The sequence below is a fragment of the Protopterus annectens genome, chromosome 8.part0 (assembly GCF_019279795.1).
Source record: "Protopterus annectens isolate FY-2018-M chromosome 8.part0, PAN1.0, whole genome shotgun sequence".
In the NCBI taxonomy this organism is placed as follows: Eukaryota; Metazoa; Chordata; order Ceratodontiformes; family Protopteridae; genus Protopterus; species Protopterus annectens.
The window spans coordinates 537,609,595-537,626,812 of record NC_056741.1 but is presented as its reverse complement, the minus strand read 5'-3'; the positions used below and the strand labels follow the sequence as shown (position 1 = coordinate 537,626,812).

At 41.4% G+C, this 17,218-nt stretch overlaps 1 protein-coding gene across 7 annotated transcripts in view; it reads right to left on the bottom strand.

The window, feature by feature from the left end:
- ARNT (aryl hydrocarbon receptor nuclear translocator) overlaps window positions 1-17,218 on the bottom strand; it is a 2,399,029-nt gene that overhangs the window by 433,147 nt on the left and 1,948,664 nt on the right. For all 7 annotated transcript variants that reach the window (XM_044080044.1, XM_044080045.1, XM_044080042.1 and 4 more), the window contains one exon: window positions 11,970-12,093. In XM_044080044.1, the coding sequence (XP_043935979.1) occupies window positions 11,970-12,093 (124 nt within the window). The remainder of the gene's footprint in view (window positions 1-11,969; window positions 12,094-17,218) is intronic.

The following is a 17,218-nucleotide window of genomic DNA, read 5'->3' as shown; positions in this document are numbered from 1 at the left end:
TAGCTTCTTTGTTAGCCAACCAGTAGTCCTTCCTAGCCTGGTCAGTCTTTTCTAGATTTCATTTCTTCCTGCACTCGTCCTTTCTTTTGATGACTTCCTGGACTTCTGCATTCCACCAGCTTTCCTTATGTACCTTATTTCCATACCTGGCTCGGCCACATATCTTTTCTGTAGTCCTAACACATGCTGCTTTTAGGCGCTGCCACTCTTCTTCAACTCCACCTATTTCTTCCTCTTCTTGGGATGCTAGAGCACTGAGTAATTCCTTGAACTGCTGTACTTCCTATCCAGTCAACTTCCAGATCTTCAGTCTGGTCTCTGTTGACCTTAGAGCCTTCTCTGACCACTGCTTATAGCTGATTGTGGCAACTAATGGTTTATGCTGTGGGCGAACTGTTTCACTAGGGATGACTTTGCAATCATGGATTCTGCCCCAGTGCCTTTTCCTTACTAGGAGGAAGTCTACCAGAGTTGTATGTTGGCTACTCTTGTATGTGTTCTTGTGACTGTCTCTCTTTCTTAACCATGTGTTGACTACTATCAAGCCATTTGTCAGACAGAAGTCTAGAATGGCTTCTCCTTTTTTATTCGTGTTACCTCACCCATGTGGACCCAGGCAGTCCTCATATCCAGTTCTGTCTGTCCCAATATGTGCATTCACGTCACCCATTATCAACACCAATTCATGTTGTCCTGCTTTATCTAGTAGGTCCTGCAACTGCTGTCTGAATGCACTCCTTTCCTCACTATCACAAGCCTGCTGTGGGGCATATGCTGAGATTATGAATACTGCCCTATCATTACATTGGAGCTTGATTGCCATGAGTCTGTCATTAATTCTGATGATATCCCTCACTGCCTTCTGAAGCTTCTCTCTCACAATTCTTACACCATTTCTAGCCTGTCCCCCACCTGAGTAGTAGAGTCTGTATCCCAAGCCAAGTGGCTTTGCTACACTGCCCTTCCATCTTTGTCTCTTGGATACATAGAATGTCCAATCTCCTCTGTATCATCATGTCATCCACTTCCAAGCTGCATCCTGTCAGTGAACCTGCATTAAGCGTAGCAATTCTCAGTTCATATTTGGCAGGTTGGTTGGTTTTACGTCCAGCTTTTGCTCAACAGAGCTATCCCAGGTAACCCAGGCTGGCCAACTAGACATAGGCCAGCCAGTAGCCTATTGGCCCAGGGCTGCTGTCGATAAACTGGGAAGCCTGTACCACAAATTTATGATATGCCCAAAAATTCCTTAATTTCATAAACTACCTTGTTACCTCCTATTCTACTAACCATCTCCCGCCTTATTTCTCTCCTTTCCCCCACTCCCCTCCACATAACATGTACCACCACTCCATCAAAAGAAGCTTCTACTCCATCTCCCCCTCTCTAATACAACCTAACCTCCTACATCACTTTAACTTATGAATTATGCCAACCACAGCTAAACTCCAAATGACAAAGCTCATCATATACTTCCCCTTATTCGATAAAATAAAATCTAAATCCATCGCACTATCTCTCCCCAACAACCTCCCCCTAGGAGGTGATGTTCACCAAAACCCTGGTCCTACACCCTCTTTTCAAAAACCTCCCCCATCCATAAAACTCTTCAACTCTTTACTCTCAATGCCCAAAGTCTCTGTAACAAAGCATCCATTTTTCAAGCATGGCCAAGCCACAATCAACCACATATTGTTGCCGTCACCGAGACATGGCTTAAGCCCCATATCTCAGACTCTGAAATACTACCCCCAGGTTTCCAAGCCCTTAGGTGCGATCGCACACCCAAAAAAGGTGGTGGTGTCGCATTAATCTACTCCAACTTGCTCTGCATTTTCCCCTACCCTAATGAAATTCCTCAGTTTGGTAATGCTGAAATACTGGCCTGCCTACTTAAAATGAATAACCACAAACATATCTGCATCATCACCCTATATATCCCTCCTGGAAACAATATCCCAATTCTGGAAGAAAGCCTTCTATGGGCCCCTACCAACATAAATAATGAGACTTACATACTAGGAGACGTAAACATAAATTGGGACAACATCAATAACTCTATTCCTACTCAATCCATTAATCTCTAACTTTACTCAAATAATTCATTCTATTAATAGACCAAATAAAACCACTCCCCCAGGCTCTACCCTTGACTGGATTCTAACAACCCATCCAAATAAAGTTACAAACTCAGGTACAATGCCTGACTCCATCAGTGACCACCTTCCAGCTTATGCCCATCGCTCTGCCTGTTCTTCCCTTCTACAACATCACTACATCCACACACGTAACCTTAGTAATTTCAACCCTAGCCTATTCTCTAACTCCCTCAAACTAATAAACTGGAACATACTAAAGACACTTCCCCATGATGATGCCGTTGACCACTTTAATTCCACTCTTCTAGATATTTTAAATAGTACAGCACCAACTAGAACAAAAAGAATAAAAAACAACTCTGCCCCACAGCTCACAAAAGATACTAAAAAAACAAATGCATCAAAGGGACAAATCCTGGAAACTATCAAAGAATAAACTCCCTGAAACCCTACTTCAGTACAAACAGCTCTGCAACCTCTCAAAAAAACTAATCCTCAGAGACAAAAAATCCTACTTCATCAAATTCCAGTCTAACCATACTACAAACCCCAAACAATTCTGGAAATCTATAAACTCTCTCCTCAGCCCTGGCACCCAAAACAATCCATGCCCCGACCCCAATAAATGTTGTTGTTGCTGTTCAACTCTTTCTTTATTAACTCTCATATCTGCACTAATGAAATCTTTTGCCAAACACACTCCCTCGTACACTCATATTGCCTCCATCACAACCCCTTCTTACACTAACTCTAATTCCACTCCCATCTTCAACATAAAACCCATATCCACCAACTACATGCAGAAACTCCTCTCCAAACTAAAACCCTGCTCTAATGCTCCCGACAACATACCCTCTATTTTTCTTAAATCTGCTGCTGATGGAATTGCATTCCCTATAAGTACATTAGTCAATAGATCCAGACAGGAATCCTACATCCCCAAACTCTGGAGCACCGCCTATATTCTCCCTCTTCATAAAAGTGGGAAAAACACTAACATCTCAAATTTCTGCCCCACAGCCATCCTCTCCCCTATCTTCGCAATCCTAGAAAAATGCATTCATCTACAACTAATGCCATTCCTAACTCAAAACCACCTCCTCACTCCTACCCAGCATGGTTTCCGACCTGGGCACAGCCCTACAACAGCTCTCCTCTCTTTCCTAGATACAGTTAATCGTGCCAGAGATTCTGGAGAAATAGTATCCACAGTGCTCCTGGACCTCTCCAAAGCCTTTGATTCTGTTTCCCACACCCATCTACTGAGTCATCTCTCAAACCTAAATCTCTCTCAAACTACCTGTCCGATAGAGTTCAGGCTGTGAAATGGAGGAAAAGCATCTCCCCTTTTCTTCATACCCCCACAGGCGTACCCCAAGGATCCATTCTTGGACCACTGCTGTTCAACATCAACACTTTTCACTCCACCATTCCAAATACCAAAATAATCCAATATGCTAACGACTCAACTTTAGTCTGCTCTGCCTCTAACCTCCCTGAACTCTTAACAAAGACCCAAACTGCCTTCTCAACAACTGAAGCCTGGATGCTCCAGAATCATCTCTCCTTAAACGCTAACAAATCCAAAATGTTAATCTTCCTTACCTCAAAAGCCTTCTCTTTCGACAAAACCTCTTTCCAAATCCTAAGCCAAAATAACTCTCCTATTGAAGTCGCCACTCCATGCAAAGTTACTAGGTGTAACTATAGATGAATACCTAAAATTCGACAACCATGTACTCCTAAACATCAAAAAAAACCACACCAAAAACTGGGTATACTTTACAGGAATAACCGCTTTCTCTCACCTCTTACTAGATGTACTCTCGCCTCTGCTTACCTCCTCCCCTCCCTGATGTATGGCACCCCCCTCTCTAACCAACTTATCTGCATCTATTACATCCAAATTAGAAAACTGTTATAACAAAATTTCCAAATTTGCCACTAACTCCAAAACCTCCCTCCCATCATTGCCTTGCCCTTAACTCTCTAAACTGGCTAGAACTTCCATATTATCTGGACTTCCTCCAACTCACCACTGCTCACAAATTATTCTTCAACCCCACCAAATCCCCTGCTCTAAAAAACATCCTAGTCCTCTATGTACCAAACAGAACTCTAAGATCGGCACAACAAAACCTAATATCTGTACATAAACCCAACCGACCTCCAGGACAACTACTTCTCTCTTTTTCCTTAGCTAAAAATGGAATTCTCTCCCTCCTTCCCTAAGTAATACAAAATATGACAATCTTTAAAACACAGCTTAATTCCTACCTCTCCTCCATTCGGAAATGCATCTGCATTCTTCCAAACTAGCAAGCTCTCCCCCTCCCCTTTCTCCCTTCCGGTTCCATGCTGCACCTCTAACCACCTTCTGCCGATGCTTCAATCCTGCACTCTAACTCCTAAACTCAATGGAATATTTGCACCCAAGCGTCTATCACCTTGGGGTTATAGTTCTCTAATGCCAACTTCTTATAATCAGAAATGTTCTTCCTATGTCAAGATTGTAAATATACCTTTCTTTATTGTAAATAATCTAATATTTGTAGTAAGCATATGTTGTAAACTGTATCCAGCTTTTTTACTTTTTACTTGTATCATAAATTTTTACTGCATTTTGCTTGTTGGAGCTTTTCTCCCCGGGCCTCCACTGAAAATGGGCACACTGGGCTCAATGGACCTTCCGGGTCAACAAACAGGAAATAAATAAATAAATGTTCACCATCCCACAAGTATACCCTTCCTCAAGTCAAGTCTGTCCACAAATTGGTAATCTTCTCTTTCAAAACCCCAATTTAGAAGATGCAAATATCATAATATTCAAATATATAAACTTCCAACAATTCGATGATGAAGTCTCAAAGTGCAATACAACTGTAATCCCCAAAATGTTGATATAACTAGTAGTTATGCAAATAAATTGTATACTCACATAGAACCCTGTATAAACCTGTCAGTCCCTAACAAAACTAAACAAAATGGGATGGGTACAAGCAAACCCAACTGGCAGTCCACATGCATAAAACAATGCAGTAAAAGGAAAAAGCTGATTAGAATAAAGCTCAAAACTGAAGACCCACAAATCAAGGTCAACATCATAAGGTTATCCATAGTACTGAAAAATATCGTCAGGAAAATAAAGGCTTCACATGAACTTGGCTAACATCAGAAGCTACAGATAATTGCAAATCCTTCTTTATTGAAGTTAGGTGGTAACACTCAGTTTTCGGAACGTATAAAAATAGCACTAGCTATTCTGATCCAATGGATATCACAAATATATTAGCAAACAAGTTCAGTGCAAATTTCATCCTACACCGTTTTACACTTGGGGAACGGTGAAAACAGGAGAATTATTTGGGGTCCACTAAGGCAGAAATAAAAAAAACATTCTTTATAAAGAACCAGTTAAAACAATCATTGAGCATTGTATGCCAAAGGATATGAAGTTTGAAACTTCAGTCCTTTTTATGAGGAAGAGACCAAAAATATGGGGCAAACATCTTGGCAATTGAGAGGTATGCCACCTGCCTACCTCTTAAACACACACATACAGCGCTCAACCAAAAATGGACAAATCACAAAAGAATCAGGGACAAATCCAGAAATAATCAGGGGCACTTTTCATATATTAGTAGTATTAACTTGAGACGTTAACAGAATAACAGAATGAGTGAATTTGCATTTTTCTAAACTAAAAGGAGTCTGTAACTCTAATTATTGTCATTATTTATTAACTGTAATTCATCAACTTTTCTCCAAAAGTCACCACTTTTAGGTGGGATTAAGAGGACAGAGCTAAAATTTCAGTCAAAATCAGGGATGTCCCTGAAAATCAGAAACAGTTGAGAGGTATGCACTTACCTACCTCCTTCCCTCATAAAAACACACATATCTACCTACCTCCCCTCTTACACACACAAATACACACACCTCCTTCCCTCCCTCTTAAACACACATTCCACACCTCTGAAGCTCTTAGCATAAAAAATCTGGAGAAAGCCCCCAAAATAGGAACAAACTTTAAATATTGCTCTCATAAAGTTGCTGGAATAAAAGGTATTGTGTTATCGTGAATTTTTTGAAGGATATGAAGTCTGAAACTCAAGTGTCGGTCATTGTTTGGTAAATTCTGTCCTCGCGGATTTGCCACAATAAACCCAAAATAACCCACAAATTTTAAGAGAAACAAACAAAAAATATAAGGCAAAAATCTGGACATTCTGCGAAAATCTGGACAGTTGAGAGGCACCTTCCTCCCTCTTTTTACACACACACACACACACACACACACACACACACACACACACACACACACACACCTGTCACTTGTCCATTCATGGTCCACATTTAAAACGTCATCTAGCATTCAAATTCTGTGTGTGCAGAAGATGTAAACAGTAGGCTGCACAGATGCAGACAAAACAGGTCACACCCACCTGTCGCATCTGTGCACACGGACACAAAGGGCATTCTTCTTAAAGAATGCCCGTAAATTTTTTTTTTTAATTAAAAAATCAGTCTCCAGACCAGCAGTCCCTCTCCCAGCCAGTGGACCCTAGTCTTTCATGGACCGTCAGGGAATTTATGCTGGATAGGGCCCGGTCCAAGGGTTGGTGGATTAAAAATATTGATCTACACAAAACCCACATATACCTAATGATCAAACCCACCCATCACAAAAGAAAACTTGTTAAAAGTACTCTGCAAAACAAAAACACATTGTCTATAAACCTGATAGCATACTAGACTGCCTGCTGAACAGTATTTAACATGCGCTGATGGACCCCCTCCTATAACTATTCTACCCAAAGCCTATCCACTGACTTTGTCCACGAGGTTTGGCACACAGCAGTAGTGATGCCCTGCCCCCACCATGGAATCCAGGAATTACAGACCCATCAACTTTATAAGCCTCATCTGCAAGGTCATTGAAGGTTAATAATCTTCTTCTTCTTCTTTCGGCTTTTTCCCAGTTAGGGGTCGCCACAGCAGATCATATGTCCGCTCATGACTGGCAGTGGAGTTTTACAGTGTCAAGTTGCCAGCCCGGCGCCCAACCTCAACCTTCCACGGAAGGCACACACACATGCACGCACTCACGCCTAGGGCAGATTTAGAGTGTCCAATCCACATAGAGCATGTCTTTGGAATGTGGGAGGAAACAGGAGCACCCTGAGGAAACCCACACGACCACAGGGAGGACATGCAGACTCCGCACAGAAGGCACCCCAGCCGAGGATCAAACTGGAGAACCTCTTGCTGTGAGGCGGCAACGCTAACTGATGCATCACTGTGGCCGCCCTCACTGAAGGTTAATAATAATAGACCTGACAAAGTACAGTATTAAAAAATCTTAAGGCTTGGCCCCCAACAGTCTGGCTTTGTTAAGAGTAGATCTTGTCTAATGACACTGGTAAATTTTTTGAAATGGTGATGCAAGCTGTGGACAGTGGTCACTGCCATACAGCATACCTGGACATCACCAAGGCATATAATATCATGTCACATGCCAACATTATCAATAAACTAAATGTATTCCAAATTGATCCCTATGTAGTCAGAGGGATAGCTAACTGGCTAAAGAACAGAACCCATACTGTGAAGGGGGCAAGCGCATCCTCAGAGACCATGATGGAAACCAGTAAGGTACCACAGGGATATGTGCTAAGACCTCTGCTATTTGGCATATACTTTTCTGATCTCTAAATCACAAATGGGGAACCTTAGTCAAGCAAAGTTACAGATGATTGTAATCTGGATGTTATACTCAAATCTCTTCAGATATGCAAAAGCTATAAAGCAAACTTAAAATTCAGTAGTATTGCTCTGAAAATGGGCTAAAGCTAAATGCTAGAAAAATGCAATATTGCTGCACTTGGTAAATAAAACCACCATCTAGCTTACAGTATCGAAAACACATCACTCCAAAATGAAGATGTTGTGACAGAATTTGGAACATGGACAGACAATTCCCTCTACTTTGACCTTCATGTTGTAATCCTTCTGTCAGGCACAGCTGACTATAAACGTCATTTCCTCTAGATTCAAAGACGTCCTCTTCCTTCTATATTCTGCACTGATTAGGCCCCTCATTGAATATAATGCTTTTTCTGAGGATGTATCTTATTAAACATATCAAGCTACTGCAGTGTCCCCAAGGATTACCAACAAAAAGGCCATGGGTCTAAAGGACCTGAACTATCGAGACAGGCTGGAGACCTTGTTCCTGTAATCAATGTCCTATGTCTATAATGGATAATCACTGCCTTCTAGGCCATTAGGGACTTGGCAGTCTAAGGCCTCTTATTTCTCTACAAATAAAACAGTCCAGCAAACACTAGGACCAGAGATCCAAACCTACTTCAGCAAATAAACAAATCACAGCAGAGAGAGAGCTTTGTCACACAATGACTGTGCCTCTTCTCTGGAAAAGGCTTCCTCTACAGATCAAGCAATGTGGAACATTATCTTCCTTAAAGAAGGGTTAGACAATTGGATTGGGTAATAATAAATTCATCCTTGGTGTGACTATCACTCCTTGAAAAAGGAAGCAAGGTCTGAGGGTAGGTCCTGGCAATGACAGCATGGCCCAGTTGCCCTGTAAACTCAATGAAATCTATGACAGGAATGTTTACATTTATAATTTCATGGCCTTGAGGAAGGACAGAGGAGACATTTGCTTGGGTGAAGATCTGAAGGGAGAGACAAGAGCCCAGCAGTGGAAGTCAGATGTGTTTATAGGCCAAAAAGCCAAGTTGTAACTGAAAGATGACAAATATGAATAACATTTTATGCCAAAAATCAATCTAATGGTTACTGTAATTGAATGGATAGTGCCTAGGTTGCATGTCAGGTTTCGTGATGGGCAAGTCAGTTGCAGTAGTTGTCAGTGGCAAGGGCAGGGCATGCTGGCAGCATAAAAGAATAAAACTCCATAAGAATAATGCTTCCTGCCTGTGTGTAATATGCAATATGAATGAAGTATCCTTAGTCTTCTCCGTTTTTGAAAATGTGAATGAACTGGAGGCCGAATAAAGATTATATACGTGTTAAAATTAAAAAAAAAAAAAAATCAATGAAAATTATGAAGTTATATATTTAGGAGAAGGACCAAAGGGGAAGACATGAAAGGGAAAGGGTTTGCAGCATTATCATATCTACAGTCAATACAGTGGGCTTGTCTGCTTGGACATTGTTAGAGGGATTTGAAGAAGCTTGATGGAAGCACCTGCTAAAAGTGACTACTGCAATATGGTGAGACTGACAGAAGAACAATAGTGCAGTATATTAAGAACACACAAAAATGTTCAAAAGGATTAATCCTTTATAGAGTAAATGAGTGAGACAGGATAGAGGATGACAGTGTAATTGTTTCTAATAAGATGCTTACATTTGTTCAAAAAACTAAACTGGTACAAACAGGTCTATATCAGAAGATCGAAGTTTCAAAACTTCGAATCTGATATGGACGACACCATATGATCGAAGCCTTGAAACTTCGAATCTTTTAATGGAGATCTCCGTACAGCACAGAAAGGGAAGATTTTCCTTTTCTGCATTGTACTGCGATCCTAAGTAGTGGGAGTGAGTGCAGGGGGGCTTGGCCCCCTGCTTAGAGAGTTTAAATGGTTTGTTTTTGTAGGTTGTTGTGTTTTATTACATTTTTGATGTTTCAAGACTTCGATTATATGGTGTCGACCATATCAGATTCGAAGTTTTGAAAATTCGATAATGTAATATAGATCCAATACAAACATGTTAAGCATATTAGCTAGTCTATTACTCCATAAGTAAATGCTTGGAGAGAAGAAATTAACAAGAATTGATTCTGCATGATATAACCAAATGGATTTAAGAACACTGGGATATGACAGGATATCTGGTAAGCTACTTTTTCAATACAGGCAGTGGAACTGCTGCCTTATGAGACGATTGTTTCTTTAAATGCTGTACACACTTGCTTGAAGATATGTTTGTCTATATATCTGCCACAACCACACCAGAACTATTCCCTTCATACATTATTTATACTTACAATCCTGTGAATCCATAGCTACAAGACTGAGCACTCTTAAAAACTAAACTTTCCTCCCAACTTTGCCCCCCCCCCCCATTTTACTTCTTATTTTCCTGGTCACCCCAACTCTTTCCTCCTCATTTCCTTCTCTCCACTCTATCTTTACCATCTCTCTTTCCATTCCACCCACTATAAGTGACACAACTGCCACTTTTTGTTATTCTTGGTCTCTTCAATTATTCTTCACTCTTCTCTACATTCCACTTACTATTCTTCTGTTTTGTTCCACCAACTCTACCTCTATCATTTTGTTTTTGTACATGCACAAAATGCATTTTAATGACTTCTATAAGGCATTAATGTTGTTACTCACGTCTCTTTATCTTACCCTTTTTAATGTTCCTAAACTTCAATGCAACTTGGTGTGGCTATGATATATGTGTATTATTTTTTTTTTTTTATCATGTGTTTGTGAAGCTTTGTTGATATGTTTAATGATTATCTACAAGGCATTAATGTTGTTATTCACATGTCTTTTTACGTTGCCCTTTTTTATGTTTTTAAACTTGCAATGTAACTTGGATCTTTTTTATCATATGCTTGTGGAGCTTTTCTCCTCGGGTCTCCACTGAAAATGGACCCCCAGCCCAGTGAACTAACCCGGTTAACATAGGACAAATAAATAAATAAAATTATGTTTAATTTGGTGTATCATGGACAATAAAGAAAATTTACAGAACATTCAAAAGATATGAAAGATACTGTTTGCAGAATGCAAATCATGCATACAATTGAAATGCCAAGGGCAAAAGACGTAATTCCATTCATAAGAAAAGTTCTCTTTCATCAGTGTTGCTGCCAAGGAACACAACTATGCTTCTGGGAGATGCAAGACAGAACATCTCACAGTCTTCCTAATAGCAGCAGCATGGAAACAGTATGCTTTATGCTGGGCAGCTACAAGTATCAAGAATACATCTGAAAACAGTGATTTCTGGTAAGTGACAAAGCGTGCTGTTGCCCCTAATGTACATATGCCAATCAAGCAGCCAGTCATTAACTGCATATACTATGCCACAGAACATTAACTGAAAAGAAAACAAAATGATAAAATGATAAAATAATGCAATCAGGAGTACATTAAAACTCACTGGATTTAAGATGAGATACATGTCATATGTTTGGCATTCCTCAACCTAGTAAATAAAAGCATAGCTCCTCAAACCAGGTACTGCAGAGGCACAAAACACAGATCCAGAAAAATGTAACTTTAGTTAGCAGATTACTGACTGTGTAGAGAACACAAACCAAGCAATAAGATGTCATACAGTTGTGCACTATTGATTTTGCAAGGCAAGGTATATTAAATGTGCCACTTTACATGTAATCCCCCAGAGGGCTAGCAACCAGTGCAAAGACTGCATGCAGCACTGTGGTGATGTCACAGATCTAGTAGCACAGTTTGTGCATAATGCAGCAGCCAGAGGACTAACTGCAGCCATCAATCCCATGAAGCCTTAGTTAAAAGACAGTAGAAGAATACCCACCAACATTATGCTATTAACTACACTAAATGCTGGTGTGAGAGGCTGGTATTGTGAAGACTTTCATAGCATTACATACTTCCAGTGATAACTGCTTTTAACATATCTATTTAGAAGGAAGATTTTTTTTTTTTTTTTTTTTTTTTTTTACCTAGGGTTAAAGTAATACCATCCATGATCAAATGCAAAATACAATGGGACAATTTTAAAGTGCACAGAAGTTAAAAAAACAAACAAAAAAAAAAAAACATGTACCTAAGCTAAAGATTCTAACAGAATGACAAACAGCAGCCAACTTACCAGCATTAATTCCAGTAAAGATTTCAGTGAATCGAGGATCTCTCTCAGGCACAAACAAAGGGTCAGCTTTGTCCATCACCTTGCTGTGTTCTGTGCCAGCTACAGTTACTGGCTGAACAGGAACCTTCAAAGAAAAAAAAAAAGAGTTACAGCTTCTGCTAATACCACTACAAGCAAAAGGAAAAGTTCTGACCATTTCACAACAATCTTCTAATCTCCTACATTCTTTTTTCTTTAAAACAACTGCATACATAAGCATCTGCTATATGAACATACAAGATGACAGCAAATTAATTCACTTGTAATATTCGCTCCCTATAACTGCATATTTAAGAGAAGCAGAATACCTGCAAATTAGCTCCTCCCTCCTGACAGTTGGAAAGCAAATGTAAAATATAGTCAGTCATTTTCAGTTAACATGTTTGGGGTTTCACAATGACAGCTATGAAGTCAGGCAATAATTCTGAAGCCTGGCACAAATGTGCATGTGATTGCTGTAAAACATTCTATGAAAGCCCTGAACTTAGAACATTACCATTTCATTTTTTAGCTACAAAAAAAAAGAACACGGATGGAGATACAATGAAAACCTTTAGATGACCTACAAGATTTTCTGAAGTGGGTGGTCTGTTTTGTAAACTTTCTGCTTCTTAATATTTTGAATGGTGTTTTCTCCTGTCTACCTGATGAATCTGGGCATCTTGGGGCAATGCAGCAATTGCCTCATGTACACAGACAACCCTCTCCTCCTACAACACAACACTACAACCTGTGAGAGATGCACTTATACAGCCAAACTGGAAGCAAAGCTCTCTTCACCCAAGACTGGACTACAGAGTCAAGAGGAGAAGGTAAACACTTGCACCACACCACACTCATCACATAGTTCCTCAAAACCTACACCATCAAAATACACACATAGCAACACAAAACACACACCTACATTCATGGAGGCTCTCAATAAAACTCTGCTCAAGCAACAGAGACCTCGAAAGCAGAAATGCATGCAACCTCCACCCCCCAACACAACCCAAATGACACATAGCCCACAAACTCAGTGTGCCACTCAACCACAGCCCCATAAGGCATAACAACGTACCCAACACTCTAGTCATAGGTGACTCTATAGTCAGGCACACTGATGTTCCACTCACCAGGCTAAACAAGGAGAAAGTTACTGTCAGCTGCCTGTTGGATGCCAGGATCCGCCACATAACGCACGCACTCAGGTCACTCCACAACAAGTACAAATATGACTCTGTCATTGTCCATGTTGGTGTGAATGACCTGAGACGTACCTCCCTGGACTACATGAAAAGAGACCTGGAGGAGCTGTCCGATATTGTAGCCCAGGCAGGTATGACCCTAGCCCTGAGTAGCATCCTTCCATCACCAAGAATGATACCACAGTACAAGGACAAAATGACTGACTTCAACAATTGGCTAAGCTTCTGGTGTCATTCTAAGGAGATCCAGTATCTGTCTGCCTGGGATGACATGATTGACAGACCACGATGCTTTGTCAGAGATGGCCTGCACCTTTCGCCCTTGGGATTCCGGACACTGGCTAAGGCTCTTGCCACCCCTATAGTGCCTTTTTTAGGCAAGGTTCAAATGACAAATTCACCACCGTAACAGGTACAAGCAAGCAAAATCTGAGGGTAATGCTACTCAATGCTAGAAGTCTACACCTCAAAATGCATTCACACGAGGCACTCCTTAAAATGGAGAACAGAGACATCTGTGTAGTGACAGAGACCTGGTTCAAGGCTCCAGAGAGCACCCTGCATTACCAGGCTATAATTCATATCACACCTTTCGGCCACCTAACTTGGAATGAAAAACTAAAGGTGGAGGAGTGTCCATATTCATTAAGGGTATCCACACCACCAGGCTAGCTGCTCAGCATAATGCATCCGAGATTATCCAAGTGCAACTAACTCTGGGCAAGAAAGCAATCCAAACTGTAACTTGCTACAGATCCCCCACCATGCCCCAGGCCTCCCACTCCTCATTTCTTGATACACTGGAAAATATTAGGGTACAACCCAACACTCTAATAATGGGTGATTTCAACTACCCTACCATTAACTGGAAAAACTACTCATGTACCAACTCATTTGCTCAACGTTTTCTGGAATTCATAAATTCCAAAGCCTGGGTTCAACTTATCCACACCCCCACCAGGGGCAGCAATATCCTAGACCTGGCCATTACCAACATGCTTGCCCTGTTTGATCTTTAGTAGAACCTTCAAGAGGAGAGGCAGAGGGGGAATGCATAAACTGAGAGGCTTTTCCAGGTAAAGGACAGGGCATCCACTTTCCAAGCTTAAGTGTGGGGAGCTTTGGTGCAGAATTTTTTCAATTGGTAGTTCTGAAGGGAGGCAAACAGGTCTCCCTCTGGTGTCCCCCATTTGTTCCTCAAGAGCTTGAATATTTTGGTTTCCAGTTTCCATTTGTGTGGGTCCATGAGATTTCTGCTTAAGTCGTCTGCCAGTGAATTTAGTTGGCCTGGCAGGAATTGAGCTTGTAGGTTCACTTGGTAGCTCAAGGCTGTGTTCCACAGAGCCATGGCTAGTCTGCAGAGTGGTTAGGAATGGGTTACCCCCTTGCTTGTTTATGTACCACATAACTGTGGTGTTGTCTGTCTTTACCAATAGTTGTCCTGGAAGAATAAGGTCTTTGAAGGCTGTCAGAGCATTCTGTACAGCTAACATTTATTTTTGATTGATATGCAGGTGTATCTGTTCTGGGTTCCATTTGCTCTGAATGCACTACCCTGCCATGTGAGCCCCCCATGCATAGTCTGATGCGTCTGTTGTTAGGGTTTGGGTGGCAGGGGTAGAGTGAAAGGGAGTCCCTCGTTGTGGTAGCAAGCCTCTGCCCACCAGAGTAACTCTGCCCTTACACAAGGAATGATAGGAATCATTGTTTCCAATTCCTGAGAATGTTGACACCATAGACTTTTTAGATACCACTGAAGTTTCCTCATATGCAGTCTTGCATATGGAATTAACAGAATGCAAGAGAGGCCATGAACCCCCGGGCTTGCAAGATTTTCCTTGCAGACAGCTGGGTTTTTGTGGCTAATAGTTTGAAGTAGGTTGTCAAATAAACTTGTTTCTCTGGAGTGAGTAATGCCATCTGGAAAGTTGTATTCAAGCTTGCTCCCAGGAATACAATCTGTTGGCAGGGTAATAGGTGTGATTTCTTCTCAATGATGGTGTACCCCAGTGAGGTTAGATGTGTCTTTACAAATGCCAGGTTTTGTAATAGCAAGTCCTGACTCTCTGCCTGAATCAGGCAACCATCCAAGTATTGGTAAATCTGAATATTTCTCTGCCTGCAAAATGCAATGGCTGGAGCTAGGCACTTTGTGAATACCCTGGGCGCTGTAGATAAGCCAAAGGGAAGTGCAGAGAACTGATAGTGCATGGAGCCTGCCCTAAAACGTAGGTATTTTCAGCAGGATTCCCTTATTGGGATGTGCAGTTAAGCTTCTTTTAAGTCTAGGGTTGCCAGCCAGGCATCCTTGGCTAGCATAGGAAGAAGCTGTTGAAGAGTTAGTATTTTTAATTTTGGAACCACCAGAAAGGTGTTGCGAATAGACAGGTCCAGGATAGGATGCCAGGAGTTTTCTTTTCTGGGAACTAGGAACAGTCTTGAATAAAAACCTTGTCCCCTTTGTTCTGTTGGGACAGGTTGAATAGCCCTGAAACTGAGGAGAGAGAGCTCTTGTTTTTGGGCCTCCACACACTGATTTGGGGGGAGGTCTAGCCATCCACTTGGGGTTGGGAGTGAGTGGAAGTGGAATCTGTATCCTAGGGAAACTATGTTTAAAACCCATTTGTCTTGGGTAATGAGTTCCCAGTTTTTTGCATGCAGGGCGAGCTTTCCTCCTAAGGGAGCAAGTAGTTGAGCAAGGCTTGGAAGAGTTAAGGATAAGTCATTGTGCCATTTTTCCATAGGGGGGTGGTTTACTACTCCCTGCTTTGTAAGTGGGAGCCCCCCCCCCCCCACTGTTTAGATCTGTGCATAACCTGAGACTGAAGTCTTTGTGGTCTGCTGCTCCTGGGTTTGGACTGAGAAGGCCTGGAAGGGACTGGAAAGGACCAGTTCTTTGAAAGACAATGCCTACTGAATCTAGGTGGCTGTACTTGTAAGAAATCTTTTAACAGTTTGCATAGATTCAGCTTTTTCCTCCATCCTTTTGAGGACTTCTGCTTTTTTGCCAAAAAGGCACTCTTGCTTAAAGGGTGCATCTAGTAATTTAGCTTTAACATGGTCTGGCAAGTTTTGTTCCTTAAGCCAAGCATGCCTTCTAAGTACAGACCCAGTGACAGCAGCCCTGCAAGATGCTTCTAAAGCATCAAAACCACACTGCAAAGTATGTTTACCAACTTGGTCAGCAGAATGCATTAACTCTTGTAAATCTTTGTGTTCAGCACAGTCAGGAATCAACATCATTTTCTGTTTAAGTAGTCCCATAATATGCTGCTGACATTTTAACATATGAAATTGGCAATTTTAAAGCCCTAATGGCCAAAGTAGCAGAAGTGTATGCCTTCTTACCCCATCTGTCTAAAGCTCTAGAGTCCCTATCACAAGGGGTAGGATTTTTGGCAGTAGTAGCCTTAATGCCTTTTGGTCCTTGGGAATGGTCTCTGGATCCGCAGCAGGATTCTTGAAGAGGAATTTGCGAGAGTCAGGTACTCTGTAGTACCTGTCAGGTTCCCTGGGAGCTGGAGGCAGAGTGTCTGGGGTAAGGCTGGATTCTAAGAAAAAATCATCTACAATCTCTAGAACAGGAGGAAAAGCTAGAGGCCTGTATTGAGGCAGGTTTAAAAATTCCCTAAGTATCTTTTTGGACTGAGAATAGTCCTGGCTTTCCCAGTGGAAATGCTCCCTAAGGGTATGCAAGGTTTCACCAAAAGAAAAATCTTCTGGAGGGGAAGCAGAGGGAATGGAATCCTCTGCATCAGAATCCTGATAAGGGTAAATCTTGGTAGTCAGGAGGAACAGAGATATCAGATTCCTGATCAGAAGAGTCAGGGAGAAAGTCAGTTCTAGGTCTCTCAGACGGGGAAGGCTGGCTTCCCCTAATTAATGAATAAGGTCTTCAGCCATTCTAGTCATTTGTTTTTGAGGCATATGGGCCTGAGAATGCGGTTTGGTCAACAGTTTTCTAGGTGTAGTGCGAGCTTTAGGCCTGAGGAATTCATTATTCTTAGCTTGAAATGAAGTCGT